The 15078-nt window shown below is 39.9% G+C and overlaps 1 protein-coding gene across 3 annotated transcripts in view; it reads right to left on the bottom strand.

The window, feature by feature from the left end:
• Positions 1-15078, bottom strand: part of GPATCH2 (G-patch domain containing 2) — a 152435-nt gene that overhangs the window by 13344 nt on the left and 124013 nt on the right. For all 3 annotated transcript variants that reach the window (XR_008597759.1, XR_008597758.1, XM_054990405.1), the window contains exon 9: positions 12847-12929. Coding sequence is in view for 1 of the 3 variants with exons in the window: in XM_054990405.1 (XP_054846380.1) it covers positions 12847-12929 (83 nt within the window). In the remaining 2 variants the exon portion in view is untranslated. The remainder of the gene's footprint in view (positions 1-12846; positions 12930-15078) is intronic.

Below are 15078 nucleotides of genomic sequence, written 5' to 3'. Positions count from 1 at the left end.
AAAATGGCTGGTACAGACACACACAGAGTCCTAGGAAGCTAGCCAGAAGTTGGAATAGAGTGGGTGGGTGGGTGGGGAGAGAAAGTATATTTACCAATCAGAGGAGCAGCATGGTCCATGGATGAAGAGACCTTCAAACGCCAGTGTTCTTGGCCAGGAGAGAGGGAGAGACTTAGGGAAGCAACCCTAAGGGGGCAGCGCTTGGACTCAGGAAGCGTGCATGATTTGAATGAGGCCAGGGCCCTACCTTTATAGGTAAAATGTGCCCCAAGGTGGGAGAGCCCACCTAGCTGTTAGAACAAAGTCTCCAACGGTCAGTTCCTGGGTTTGACAAAAGGTTTGATCACCTTGATTGGTAGCTGCTGGGGTAGCTGCTGGGACTTTTGTTTTGCCAATGGAAAGCAAATGCAAAACATGTTCTAGCGCTATACAGTAGGGATAGTTGATGCATTTAGGTGGGGACTATACTTTCCCAGGTACAACTGTATATCCTTATGAATGTCATTTGATTAGCTCCTCAATCATGGACAGGAGATCTCCTCACGGAAGGAGAGAAAGGAATGTGTTAAGTGGGGATGACTCTGCGAGACCTTTGTTGCACTGGATTCCTTTGGGGCTGAAGGGACTGCGAATCCAATCACCTCTTAATCACTCCGCATTCCTGTGCAGCATTCCATTCATGCTTGGATCTCCCAGGCAGGACTCAGCAACTATTGGAGGCTCTTTGGTGGCAATACAATGGCCATTTTAATTCCAAAGGCCTGGTGATATTTTAATATCACAAGCAGCTATATTAAAATGGCTACTAAAATGACAGAGGCCAGGCCGACCGCTTACACTGGGAGTAAGTATGCCCTGGCAGCCTGTGTGAATCCCCTGTCACCTGGGAGTAAGTATGCCCTGGCAGCCCCTGAGCTGGGCATGCACCACCATAACTCACTCCCAAGATTCCTTATGGGAATCCCCTTAATGAGGAGACTGAGCACACAGGCCCCCTCTCCCCCCAAAGGGATCCAATCTCAATGTAAAACCGCCCAAACAAAGTTGTGACTAAAAGGAACATACAAAGAACAGCAAATAACTCCCCATGCATAAGCCAATCTACCAGAAATGCAGGAAGGTCTGGGTGGGATTTTGCTGACAAAGCATGAGTGAGGGGGGATGGGGCTGGATGCCCCTAAGAGCTCCTTTGCTGGACCTGAGGGAAAACTGTGCTCCTCGGGTCCAGTGTAAGGCCCTGCCCCTGCCTGCAACCCCCTGGCTGGCTCTGATTGGCCAGCTGGGAAGTTCAAACTGATTGGGCAATGGGTCTGCCCAAGGGATCCTGGGAGGCCTGAATATGGCAACCACCATGCCTTGTTCCCCTCCACCGCCCCGCAGGCCACAACTCAGGCTGCTCAGGTGAATCTGAGGGCCATTGCTTCTATTTTTCACAGCCAGGTTGAGGGTTTTTTTTGGTAGGGCTGTTGGTGTAACTATAGAGATCTTATTTGATGGACTCTATGAGCTTTAAACAATTATTCAGTTAAATCTGTATATATCTGCATTTGAAGAAGACAGTAATTTGGAAGAAAAATGTTTACGTTGATTTTAAACAAAGAATACATCTCTTGCAGTAAGCACAGTCTTAGAAGAGGCATTTCCTCTTCTGTGCAAGAGAAGGTGGAATACTTCTATTAAGATGGTAAAATGGATGGCCTACTGTAAGAACTGAAAGCACCAAGAGCACTTCCTTGCACAAATAAAAGGGGATACCTTTTTGATAGTTTTATTGAGTAAACACTACAACCTTAAATTTTTGGAGTATTTGGTTTGTAATTTAAAACAATGAAATACTTCTAGAAAATACTGAAATACTCTAGAAAAGTAGAAAAATGGTTAAATTACATCAGATAGGGTATGTGTTCTTCATGCTCTAATTAATACAATTAGAGAGTTTCAATGCATATTGGATGTAATCAAATAATTCTTTTAAGATTTACAGCTGTATAATATTTCTTTCCTAGTATTTAAAAATATTTATCAGTACTATTTTATGCTGAAGATTTTTGCTCAAAAATAAAAAAGTAACTGTAGTCTTCTCATTTTGATAAGATTAACAAATGAATTTAACAAGTTTGTTGCAGCAGGACACCCCAAAACTATTATTTTCTTTTCTAGCACTCCTGGCAGCCCTAAATCCTTTTAAGTCCTTTCCTAGGAGGATCTCTTTTTGCTCAAGCAATTTTTGCACTATGTGGCCTGATAACCCTGACTCCCTATCCTGGATCTCACTTATGTCTATCACAGCAGAGTTAGTCTTTCTGCCTCAAATTCCCAAGGAGCACTGTGGATGGTAATTCACTTGAGTAATTGGCTCAAGAGATGAAAATCTTGTATCTGCCTCTCTTAGCCACTAATCTATCCAGCTGACTGCAAGCCTAATTGGCAGCTTGTTTAGTAATTTGGCTCCTAAAGTGTTGTATTGATGTTGGATAAACAGCCAATGGAAAAAGGGGAGATACATGCTGCTTTGCTTTATAACCTAGCACACTTCCCCCCTTCCCCCCAGTCCTCTGCAGACATTTAATATTCAGAGTATTTCTTTCAGTTCTCCATTTGGGTCTGCTAAGCCAGCCAACAAAATGCAAAGGTTTAAAACTGTGGGCTTTGATCTTGATGCACAGAAGCTGTGCTATCACAGTGTTGCTCTCAAAACCCTAAGTCATCTTCCTCACCATTTTTCCTGAGGGATCCCCTAGAGCAAGTAAAGCGGCATGAAGATTTTTTAAAAATTACATAAACGTTTATATAAACAGCAAAATCACAGTTAATTAACTAAACTGTATGTGTTTTTTTTTAAAAAATCATTAAAATTTTCATAAATATTTAAGACAATAGCGAGTAACTTTTAAAGCCAATGGCATTATACAGCACTGCAGTTCACCAGCACTGCTGAATTTTCAGATACAAATGGCCTTTTGCAGTATTCAAATGAATGTGCACACACACACACATTAACACACATACACACTATACACACATCTACATGCACACACACGTAAGGGCAAGCACATACGTTCATTCCTGTCCTAATTTTCATCTATATTCCATCAGACCACTATGACAGTAGAGCATCACTGAAAGTTCCCTAAATGTTGAACACAGGCAACAGGCCACTGTACCAACTTTGGCAGATGTGAATCTCAACTGGACTTGCTGTACAATCTACTTTATAAGCAAATGGACTGTTTCCATTAAAATGGTCCATTTGTTTGTATTTTAATCTTCTACCTGCACCCAGATTCTTATGTAACCACCAATAAATGATCTGCTCCTTAAGGTGTCTTTCAGGGATTTTAGCCAGAATGCTTAAGTAAATGATCAACGAATATCATCTGATTGTTTCAGGGTTACCTTAGCTCCCAAGTAAAGGAGGCTAACGTAATTTTTAGAAGGCCCCAGATTCAATCACTAGCATGTCTAGCTAAAAGCATCCAATACAGCAGGGCTAACAAAGACCTTTGCCTGAGACTTTTGAGAGCTGCTGCCAACCTGAGTAGACAATACTTAGCTATCTGGATCAAATGCCATAAATGAGCATAAGATATTATAATGTGCTGGCCCACTCACCCTCTCAAATGTGAGGCAAATTTTTCCCTCCAAAACTAACAAAGTTGTTTTCTTCTGGTAGTGTGTATCTGGGTGTAACGTAGAATTCCTTTTGTCTCACACTTCAAGAATGTGTGTGTATATGAATGTATATGTATATGTGGTTTATACCCCAACCCAAATTAATTATGGGAAAAGCAGAAATCCTTGGCTGAAGAGGAGTCTCCTTTTCCAACCACATGCTCCCAATTCTATGTTGTCTGAGTAAAATTAGCCCTGGTTTTCCCAGTTTAGTTCATCAACCTTAAGCTGTCCCAGTTAGGGTGAACTTTTCTTCTTCCCCCCTCACACAGAGGATTCTCAGTCTGACTCTCCCTGGTTAGATTCCAAGCTTCCCACTTAAATCTCCACTTATGAGATTTCAGGTACAGGTGTCTGGGATTTTTTTTTTTGCTTTAAATCCTGCATGTAAGAACAGACAATGCTGAACTAGATAGAGCAATCAACCAACACTAAGATACAACCTTCTAAGCCCATTGACTTCAATGGCATTAGAAGGGTGTTAGTCTGCTCAGGATGGTATTATGAATCAGAAAAGGCAGCTTTATGTGTTCATAATGTATTAGAGCTTATGGTACACAAGCATACACAAGTTTTTGTAAATGAAGATTAGCTGTAGTAGTGTTGAGAAAACATGAGGAAAATAAATCTGCTGATATTACGAACACTATCTTAAACTATCATGTATTTAGGAGATGTTTATGTCAGCTCTCCAAAGTCCTACTCAAGATGGCTTTCAATTAAAGCAATAACTAATCAATATATAAAGGAACAAGACATGAAAAGAAGCCATCAAGACAATCTCAGGGACATAAAAACAGCATAAAACTATCAATAAAAGACCTCAGACCAGAAGTAAACCATAAATAGCTAAAAGTCCAAATTGAACTTTATATATCACCATATTCTCTCATAATCTATCCTATTCTCTGTGAAACACATAGCATCCCATTAAATTTAAGATGGAAAGTGGCTACCAGCATTTTAATTTTCTTCACTAACAGAATTTTTAAGTTAGTCTGACTGTACAATGTTAACAGAAACTTCTGTTTAACATACATCATGTGGAAGGAAGTTTGTTCTGAACAAATCATAAATAGAATTGGAAGCAACTGCTCATACCCAGTATGTTGAACCTTTACTCCAGCTTGTCCAGATAACCCAGATCTGTCTCCTCCCCACCCCCAGCCTATAAACAGATCAGAAGACTGACCTTCACCACAAGGTAGGCTTGGGTAACCTCTACTGAAATAGTATAATCACAGTATTTTCAAATCATCAGTTTGACACTGCACATATTCAAGTCTTAGTTTTAATAACCACCACATTAAACGTCAGCAAAATAGTTTGCTGGCAATTTTTAAATGGAATGAGAACATTTAGCCTTTTGATTTCCTTGTTAAAGAGTCATGATGACCTCAGAGCAGTGCCCGATATAACATGCCATAATTGAGACTCTGTCAGATTTTTCATTAAAACACATTAAAAAAAGAAAGAAAAGAAAATAGAGTTGATAATCCAAGCCATTGCAACATGCATTGGCCTGAAATGTGATATGTAACCTACCAATCCAGAAAAAAATTACAGCATTTACTTGGAACAAACATGGTTTATAAACTTTGTTTAACTGTCATGTCAGCATTTGAGCATTTTAGCTGGGAAGAGATTTAAAGTATGCCACAGCTACTGTTGTTTCAAGGGCTGTTTTGTATGTCTAATGCAGTGACATACCGTGTGCAATTACTTCAAGAGTAGCATGTGGTTCACTCTCTAAAAAAGGTGTAACAGATGAAGCAGTGCCAAGTTATAAAGCAATTTAAAAAGTGAATTCAGACCACATGATAATTACAATGGGTCTAGTACCCAGAAATTGACTTTGCTTAAAAAAAACAAGCATCTTGTTAATTATATTTTGCTGCTCTGTGTGTGTGTGCATAGAGAAAGGAGATAGGAAAGAAATCTTTCATCTAAATGCAGGCAAAAAGAGACCTGATGATAAAGAAGAAGTTTCCAGACTGAAGTTTTCCCCTACTGTATCTCAATGTCCTCCAAATTCCCAAAGAAACGGGGTTTTCCAGAACCGATTCACTGCCTTATACACAACATGCTTGATTTTGTAGTTCTGAGTATGCTTTTCCTTTTCTATAATCAACTCAATACTAACCTAAGTTTTCACATCTAAAAAATAAATAAGTTTGTGTACAGTGGTGAAGGGAATGAGGAAAGTGAGGTAGACAGAGGAAGAAGAAGACTGTTAGGGGTGAACTGTTCAGACAACTGAGATGAAGAAATATTCCAGACAGATTCATATGCGAAAGAAGTCCAGGACTGTGAAGGAAGTAAACCAGAAGATGGAGACAAATGCTTCCAGCTACAGGAATGCCGCAGCTGCAGAAGATATAATCAGTCAGCTGCAGGAATCAAACTGCAAGCCCCATGTTAAGATAGAAACTTCTTTGTGAGTTTGTGCCTTCTCAGAAGAACTCCAGAAGCAAAGGTCACTTTCAGGAACTGTGGCTTAGCAGTATTCCCCAAACTCTACTAAGCTTCTATCACCTGTCTCTCTGCTGATGTGTAAACTGAGCAAATCCAGTTAAAAGTACTAGGTGTGGAATGTTCATTGCAGGACTCCACTGAATACTGGAACAGGCTGTTACTTTCCTCATGAATCTCGCTATAAGGAATCACCAAAATGCTTATAATTACGCAAGCACAAAAGTGTTTTGGGCATGTACACAGCACACACACACAGAGAAAAAAAACTCAAGGGCATTCTGTTTTTGCAATAAAACTTCCTAAGAGGTCACACTAAATAGTATTACTGTTCAGGTGGTTAGCAGGCAGACAAAGGCATTCAGAATGACATGCTCCCATGTCAGATACTGTATTGCTTCACTAGCCATCAATTCCTTTAGGTGTTTATTTCCTGGAAAAATTCATGGCTGTTCTAAGAGGAAGAATGCATTCCAGTGACTCTTTATCATTTTTTAAAGCCTGTATGTAAACTGCAGACAATACAGGAGAGCCGTCATTTGTTTCAGTTGGTACCCTCATTGATTTAATTTTTTTCCAATTTTTTTTAAAAAAGAGTTTTACCAAGGACTATAAAATCAAATATTTTCTGTTTTTTTTTTAAAAAGAAGCAATATAGATTAGGGTCCTATTGCTTCAGTCGTTGATGGGAATTATCTGATAGAATTCGCCTTATTTTGTTCACTGCTTTAGTTCACCTTTACAGATGACATTTTTCAAACTATAAAATGCTCTCCACTGCTAAAAGTTTTTTGCTTCAACAGTTTCTCATTGCTGTAAGAGTAAAGCTACATCCTTTGTTACTAATACACACAGCGCTATTGGTATGTGACTTTGTCTCAAGGCTGAGAACAGGCTATAAATTTAGAAATCAATAGCTAACTCTATCAATATTCATTTTTCTTTTTCAATACAAAATACAAAGGTGAAAGAGCAGTAAATAAGCCAGAGTGCTGAAATAAATTGGGTGTTCTTGTCACAATTAATAAATGTTTAGCCAATAACAGTTCTAGCTACAGTAGTCTACAGCCTTGTAATGTATCAGAAAGTACAGAGTGGCACAGGTGCTGAACAAATACACAAACACTCATTCCAATTGACTGTTAGCCCCACCACACTATCTATCCTCCAAACATGCATAAATAAGCCCTTTCAACATACTGCATGCAAAGATAGAGTTATTTATGAATTTGACGACTGAATCTTTTCTTCAAGGACCTACTAGGTCCATAAGTCTTTTCTGCTATTACAATAAAATAGACCTTACTGCAATATCTGAGCCTCAGGAATAAGGTGCGATAAAAATCAAAATAAATGAATGGTATAAGAATTAAATTACATTCAAATACCATTGTGGTGTGCATCTATATACAATCCTGAGTTCAGTTATATGCCAATAAGCTCTTTGTCACACATCTTACTGGGGGTACGGATGTTTGAGCAATTGGGTTAAATACTTTATCCAATTTAATAATTTTCTGAAAAGCAAAAGAACCCAGTCTTGCTACCAAATGCTTAGTTCTTAGGGCACATAAGATCAGAGCTTAGTTTGTGCCGGAGCTCAGCTTGGCACCTGCTCTTTATGTATGTATGTATGTATGTATGTATGTATGTATGTATGTATGTATGTATGTATGTATGTATGTATGTATGTATGTATGTATGTATGTATGTATGTATGTATGTATGTAATTTATAGTCTGCCTTTCTCACTGAAAGTGTTAGTCCATGCGATCAACAGCTGGGGCATTGAATAAACAATACAATAGGGTATGCAGAAATTTGAAAATAAGTGAAAAATTCAAATATACAGGGATACAGAGATGAAACACTGCTGAAACAAAACATAAGGTATTCAATGTGACATATTAAACAATAGGGAAAGTACCCTATAGGAGCATATCTACATCAACAGACAGTACCCAGCAGTACAGTGTCACAAACCCTCGTCTAACTCAGGCTTGGGCTGACTTTCCTCTACCCTGAAGTAAAACTTCTCTCTAAGCCTATGAAGCTGAATACCGGGCTGGGAAGCCTTTAGTAGCATGGTTGAGATTTAGCTTCAACTTTCTTTCTTGTCCCACCCTTCAGGAACATATAAGTTGTATGGTTACCCAGCCAAGTCCAAGTAGGGGAAAGATCAGGGGTTTGCGCTTCCCTTAAACAGAAACTGGCAGACAAGGCTTGTGGAGATTCAAAATGAAACAGAAGGTTTATTTACATGAAGGTAAAATAAGAAGGCATGTATGCAGGTGTTTATAACTGAAGTAACAGAGGTTTATGAACTGAACACTAGGATGTGTGCTTTGGGTTTCCGATTTGGGTAAAATACCCGAATTGGACCCAATCCGTAAAGAATTGGGATTTCCAAATTGGGGCCAGCATGCCCCTTTAAACATCCCCCCAGCCCCCCAGCCCCACTTACCTTGGCCTTGCCGCTGGTGGAGGCAGCATCGGTGGCAGTGGTGGCTCTGGCCCTCCCCTCCGCCCTGCGGGGCCGTGGGGCAGCAGAGGAGGTAGAGAAAGCCCTTCCTGCCCCTCAAATGGCTGCCGTGGCGGCCATTTGAGGGGCAGGAAGGGCCGGAGGAAGCGGCTCCAGCCTTCCCTGCTGCCCTGCAGGCCCAGAGGAGGTGGTGTAGTGGCAGAGAAGCTGGCTCCGGACCGTCCCGGCCTCGTGCAGCCACAGTGGCAGCAGAAGAGCCAACTCCGGGCTGTCCCAACCTCTGGGTGTGTCCCGACCTCGCACGGAGCATACTGAAGCGAGTAAATACCAGAATTCCAAACCGGCTTGCCGCTTTGAAATTCTGGTATTTCCGAATTTTCCCCCTGAATCTTTTCCGAATATTTTTGGGATGCACACCCCTACTGAAAACTATACTGGTGTGAGGCACAAAACACTTGGTATGGTTCTTAAGTTGCTGGCTTGTATGACAGATCTTGGTGTTATCAGACTTAGGGTACTCCATTGAGTCAAACCCTTTCAATATACTGGGCAGGCATTATAGATATGCCCCAGATATAACCCTGTTCCTGTGGCCGAAGGGGAGACTTCTTTCTGCCCACTTCCTTGGCCAACTACAATTTCCAGATCTCTTGTGTCTACACAGAAGTTAGTGAGTTGACTACAAGTGCTTCATGAACGTAATGAGTTTTCCTTAAAGGGTACACCTTCCCCTTCCTTCTTCACACAGAGGACTCTCTGGCTGACCCTCTCTGGTCAGAAGCCAGCCTCCAACTCCCCTCACTCAAGAGTTTACTCCAACTCTCAACCCCTCAACATTCCATCATGAACTGCCATTTCAGGCTAGCCACAAAGGGGTGGGGGGCTGTAAATCATCATCCTTTCTTTACTGCCCAGCAATCCCAGCATTTGAAGCTGAGCCTGTCACATACAGTCTTTACCAAAGCATCTCTCTGAACCATCTCAACCAACAGCAGAACCTTATTGCCTGAGTAAAAATGCCTTCCTGAATAATTCCGTTTTCCATAGTTTGCAGAAAGCTAGGAGAGTGGGAACTTTCCTGACCTCTTCAGACAGGCCATTCCATAATGAGGGCCACTATAGAGAATGTACCATGAAAGGGCAACTGTAGATTTTGCCTATTTGCAGGATGATATCTGCAGAACACCCTGTTTAGATAAGCGAATCTATCAGTGACAGCTTTCAACTCTGGAACATACGGAGCAAGAATAGATGAAATTGTTGTTGAGCAAGTACAGAATACATTTCTCATGCTACTGAGTAACTGCAGTGAGATTCCACACACATCAAGATCAAGAGCTTCCAAAGGGTATTGTTTCTAGGCCTACTTGTGCCCTGGATTCTCTTACTGTACCACTGCATTAGATGAGAATAAAAGGACTGCCAAAATTTGGCACTTTATTGCCTGTAATTATAACGTTGTGGCATACACTGGCACTACTGCAGTAGCAGTTGCCTTTTGCCTGTACAACAATGGGCCTCTTGTATTATGCCACTGGGAGCATCAGGGCCACTGACCTCTGCTCCCATCTACCTCTGATGTGCCTTGTAAGAGACTTGTAATAACTTAGAAGCTCTTAGGTCCATTGAAGTTGTGAAGATGGTACAACCTTCTACAAGCTTTGAGGGTGGCTTTTTCTGGTAGAAGGCACAGTCAGATGACACTCCCTGTAGGATGCTAGGACAGGCTCTGAGATAACTGAAACAATATTAGCCACCACTAGTGCCATTATTTTATCGTAGGGAGACTAGTACTGGCTAAGATTTTGGCTTCCTTAAGGCCACCCAGTATTCAGGACCAAACTGAGCATTTAACTAGGCTTGCCCTAGCCTATAACACATGCTGGTATCTGACGTATTACACAGCCTATGAAGGTTTTTGTAGCATAATTAGAACTGTCAGTGCTGCTACTACCACCTCCACAAGAAAATAATGCAGGTATATCAGCCCTTGCAAACAGAGTAAGATACTGATGATATTTGAAGTGCAGATTAAAATATACACTAAAACTTAGTTTTAGGATGCTTTAATATGCACATACATTTCACAAAATGTCTTCCTTCTGTCACTTTCAACTTGTGAAGTTAAAATCACCTTGTAGAAATAATTATATTATCCTCTCTCCAGCCATTAAGCACTTTCCTTCTCACTACACATATGTTCAGAATCTTAAGACTTGACCTAACCAATTTCTTTTTTTAATATCACTGCCACTAAGGTGCTTTAGCAATATTTTTGAGAATGTTCTTGTTCTGTTTCTGCCACTGATGACTGAAACTGTGAAACATCAAAGCCATTCTACTGGCACACCAAAGTTAAATAACTCTAGGGAGCAGCTCTGAATGTAATTAGTCTATTTGTGTATGTATATAAAATATACATCAATATGTATAAATTACACGTATACACATGTTTTATATAGTGTAAAAGTTTTTCAGTACTGACAGATACAGTTTGTGTCTTTTAAGCAAACACAGAAGCCAAATAGTTAAGTCATATTATGGTTTCTCATCTATGAAATATGCAAATGTTCTAATATGCCTAAAATGATTTTCAGAAACTGCAGTTCTTTTTGTTTGCAATACGTATATCATTCAAAGTGAATTCAGATTCTTGAGTTGAGATAATACTGTATATTAAATAGATACAACACTGAAAATTAAGCACCAGTTGTGTGTGAGGCACTGCAGAACACAGATACAACATGGCCTTGGAGAAGAAGGCTCACAACCTAAGCAATACTAGTTAAAATGCACTCTATCAATATGCACTGTCCTTTTTTTCAAAGTAGAATTAACTTGTCTGAATACAGAAGGGAAAGTACATTGCTCGAAGGACTTCATATTTAATATTAGTACAATGACTATAGGGTGAGGAGAACACTGGATACTGAAACTGTTCGTACAATCCAGTTCCTTTACCATATAGTGAATAAAAAATGCAATGTACTTGGGGGGTGGGTGGGACTGGGAATGCTCTTCTGAATTTACACATGCACACTATCAAACTGAAGAGGGAAGAATTGGGCTACGGGAGTGGTTAAGGACAGTTAAATGTGTTTAACATGAGGATAGGTTATGGTATGGTAATGCAAGGCAGGTTATAACAAGTTGAGAAAATATGATGCAGTTAATTTCATAGAATCATAGGGCTGGATGGGACCTCTAGGGTCATCTAGTCCAAACCCCTGCACAATGCAGGAAATTCTCAATTACCTCCCTCCCCATGCACCCAGTGACCCTTGCTCGATGCCCAGAAGATGGCAAAACACTGTCAGGATTCCTAGTCAAACTGACCAGGGGAAAATTGCTACATAGCCCTAAGGTGGTGATCAGCCTGACCCTGGGCATGTAAGAAGGGGCCACGATAACTAAACATCAGCTGCTATGCCTTTGCTCTTTCTCTGGGGTTTGAAAATGCAAGCATCTAGATGAGGTGGGATAAGTAGATTTCTTACAGTGCAATTCTTCTCTCAGCACACTGATTTCCATACGTTTAAAGATGGAATAACTCTGATTAGGATTGCATATTTAGTCAGCTTTTTTCTCATTTCAATCCTTACCTCATGTTTTTCTTCTATGTTTTGTGGCTCCCCCTGTTGAGATTTTGGAATTGGGAGCACACACAGACACATCAAATTATTTTTAATTTCACTGATTTTGGTAACTACCTCAAGTTCTTCCATGGGGCTGCAAAGCAGCTAAAGCTGTACTAAATCATAAACAACCTAAACCGTTTCCCTAAAAAATTAACAAGTAATTAACATACTAAAGGCAGTGAATGCTATAAGCTTAAAAGAATAGTATGTTTGTGAGTCGGGGAGGAATAGTGAGCGATATGAGAAGGTCCATAATGGGAGTCATTGTGAGAAATTGTTGGCTAAAGATATTAATGTGGTATTCATTTTCACATGAGGCAACTGAGAACTGAGCAGAGCCAGTTAGCAACAAGACATGAAATGAGCCACAATGGCTACTCAAACTGATTTCAGTGTCAAATTTTAACATCACTTTCTCCAGAAACCCTTGTATCAACCACTGAAACAGATTACAAGATGTTTTGTTAACTGTCCTGAGCTTATTTATATACAGGTAAATACTACAGGATTGCCAAGTATTTCTCTCCATGTTGTTTTGCACACTTATAATTTTTGGTACATTGTCATGGTAAATGTGCTTACCAGTGGGTCCTGGGAGTGGTGCAGCTTTTCTTCTTCTTTTTATATCTCCCATGCATAAAGATCCTAAATGGACACTTGTTTGTCTGTAAGTAATTAGAAGAAATACCTCTTAACAAAAAGCAAGTATCTGAACCAGTTAATTAATATATTAAAACATGCATCTAAGTTAAAAGAGTCTCACACACCAGAATCCTTCTCATACTGAACTCTAAAAAGGTTTGTTGAAAGGCCCTCAGCACATAAACTGTTTCTAGAATAAGTAATAGAAATGGAATATTTTAAATTTTCAAAACCAACCCACCTTTCTTACTCAACGTAAAATGAAACCCTGGAGTTCCCAACAAGAGTATGCAAAATCAAGTTTCTAAAGCAATCACACAGCTGGTGGTAAGTTACTGTTGGACTACTAATGCCTGCTGTTAGAACGTTTTATTACTATATGACCATTATCTTTTAAGGCAACTTCTGACAGAGTTCTCTTTTCAATGACCTCTGAATTTTAACATTAAATACTTGTTTCTATTATTCCTGATCTCTGTAACAAGAACTGCCTTCACAATTTCAATTTATGCTTAATTCTGGGAATGTGCTTGTGGACACTTAGAAATTAAGCTCATGCTTTATGACAGTCCTATGCCGCATACTTTACCCTCTCAATCTTCAATGGATTTAATGTTGGAAAATGTGCCTGGATTCCCATTTGTTACCCTCTCTAGTGACCACTGAAGCTCCTTCCTTGCCTTCAGGCTGATATGGGTCTCTGGTTTACCTAGATCTTCAGACTCCAGAATGCTGTATGCCATCCCAGTCAACATCCCTCCACTTCCTTGTTGTCCTTTCTCTTTTCTCCCCCTTTAAAACTTCATTTTACTCTCTCAGATACCCATTGCATACTGGGAACAAGAATCTGTTGGCTTTTTAGTATTGTTGCTTATTGCCATATATCTGGAAAGGACCTATTGTCATATATCTGACTGTGTGCTTGGTCAGTGATTTGTTCAGTAACTTTTCTCTGATTATTCTAATCTCGTCTCCACTTCAATTCAACCTTGCAAGCCCTGTTGTTTTTCAAAATTATTGTTGAAATAGTATGGTTTCTAGATCTAAGTTTTGGGGCACATTCTTTTTCTAGCCAGGTGTTAAAAACTAAGTCAGAAGCTCCTGCCAGGACAGAGAGTGAGAGATGGCAGAGGAAAGGTTTCTCACTTACACTTGGATATTTTGTGTGACTCTGAGTCGAGTCTGTGTATTTATGAACATGGCTACCCCCAGCAGCTCTTCATACGAGTCAGAGGAAGTTTTTGTTTTAAAGTTGGCATGACTGACGTTTGCTACTTCTCCTAGGTGGGGCGGGTGGGGGGGGGGAAGAGCAGAATTCAAGTAATTTACCATGCAATCTTTGGATAGTTGGTCCTGGCAGACTGGCTAAATTGTGCTTAATGTCCCTTCAGGAAATAAATCAGTGGCTTCTCTGTGTGTGTGTGATACAACAAAATCACATCCAGAGGATGTCTAAGTCAAAATGTAAATAAATATGAAACTTCAAAAATTAGAATGTGCAGATCTATTAAAGTTGATCTAATGTAGTTTACAAAAAGACACATTGTGCTTTCCTCCCTCTCCTCTATACATAGCAGCCCTCCTGTAATCATATTGCAGGATCATGGACATTAGAAGACTTCTGGGCACAGCCCAGAAGGCAGTATTGGTCAGGACTGCTTTAATGAAGGGACCCAAAGAAGGAATAGGAAAGAAGAAAAACAAGAATTCAAGTAGGACAAAAGATAAAAAAAATAATAAAGCCAACCAATTGAACCTGGAGACCCTAGCTCCAGGAATAACAGCTAGCAGTGCTTGAGTAATTCTGCTCAAATTGATTATCTGTTACACTGCACTGAGATATCTAGATTATTGATCACTTAGATTATGGAACTTGGATTCCCCCTCCCCACTTCTCCATCAGCACATGCAGCAGAGTTAAAACACATAATACTAAGTAAGGACTACTTTGTTACTGTTGTCACCCTTTGTGCAGAACACAGCCGTTACTTTTTAATTTAAAATCAATGAATGTCTGAAAGGCAGCTGTGTTCATTTTGATCACTAGCCAAGGAGAGAGCAATTTTTGTTTTCCTGCTTTTCTAAGGAACAGCAGTAGTGTACTTTTGCATGCTGCAAACAATTAAGCAATTTTATCAAGAAATTAAAAAAGAAAACAACTTCTACTATAAC

This window comes from Eublepharis macularius, chromosome 1, assembly GCF_028583425.1.
Source record: "Eublepharis macularius isolate TG4126 chromosome 1, MPM_Emac_v1.0, whole genome shotgun sequence".
Taxonomy (NCBI): Eukaryota; Metazoa; Chordata; class Lepidosauria; order Squamata; family Eublepharidae; genus Eublepharis; species Eublepharis macularius.
This window is presented reverse-complemented; position numbering and strand designations above follow the sequence as displayed.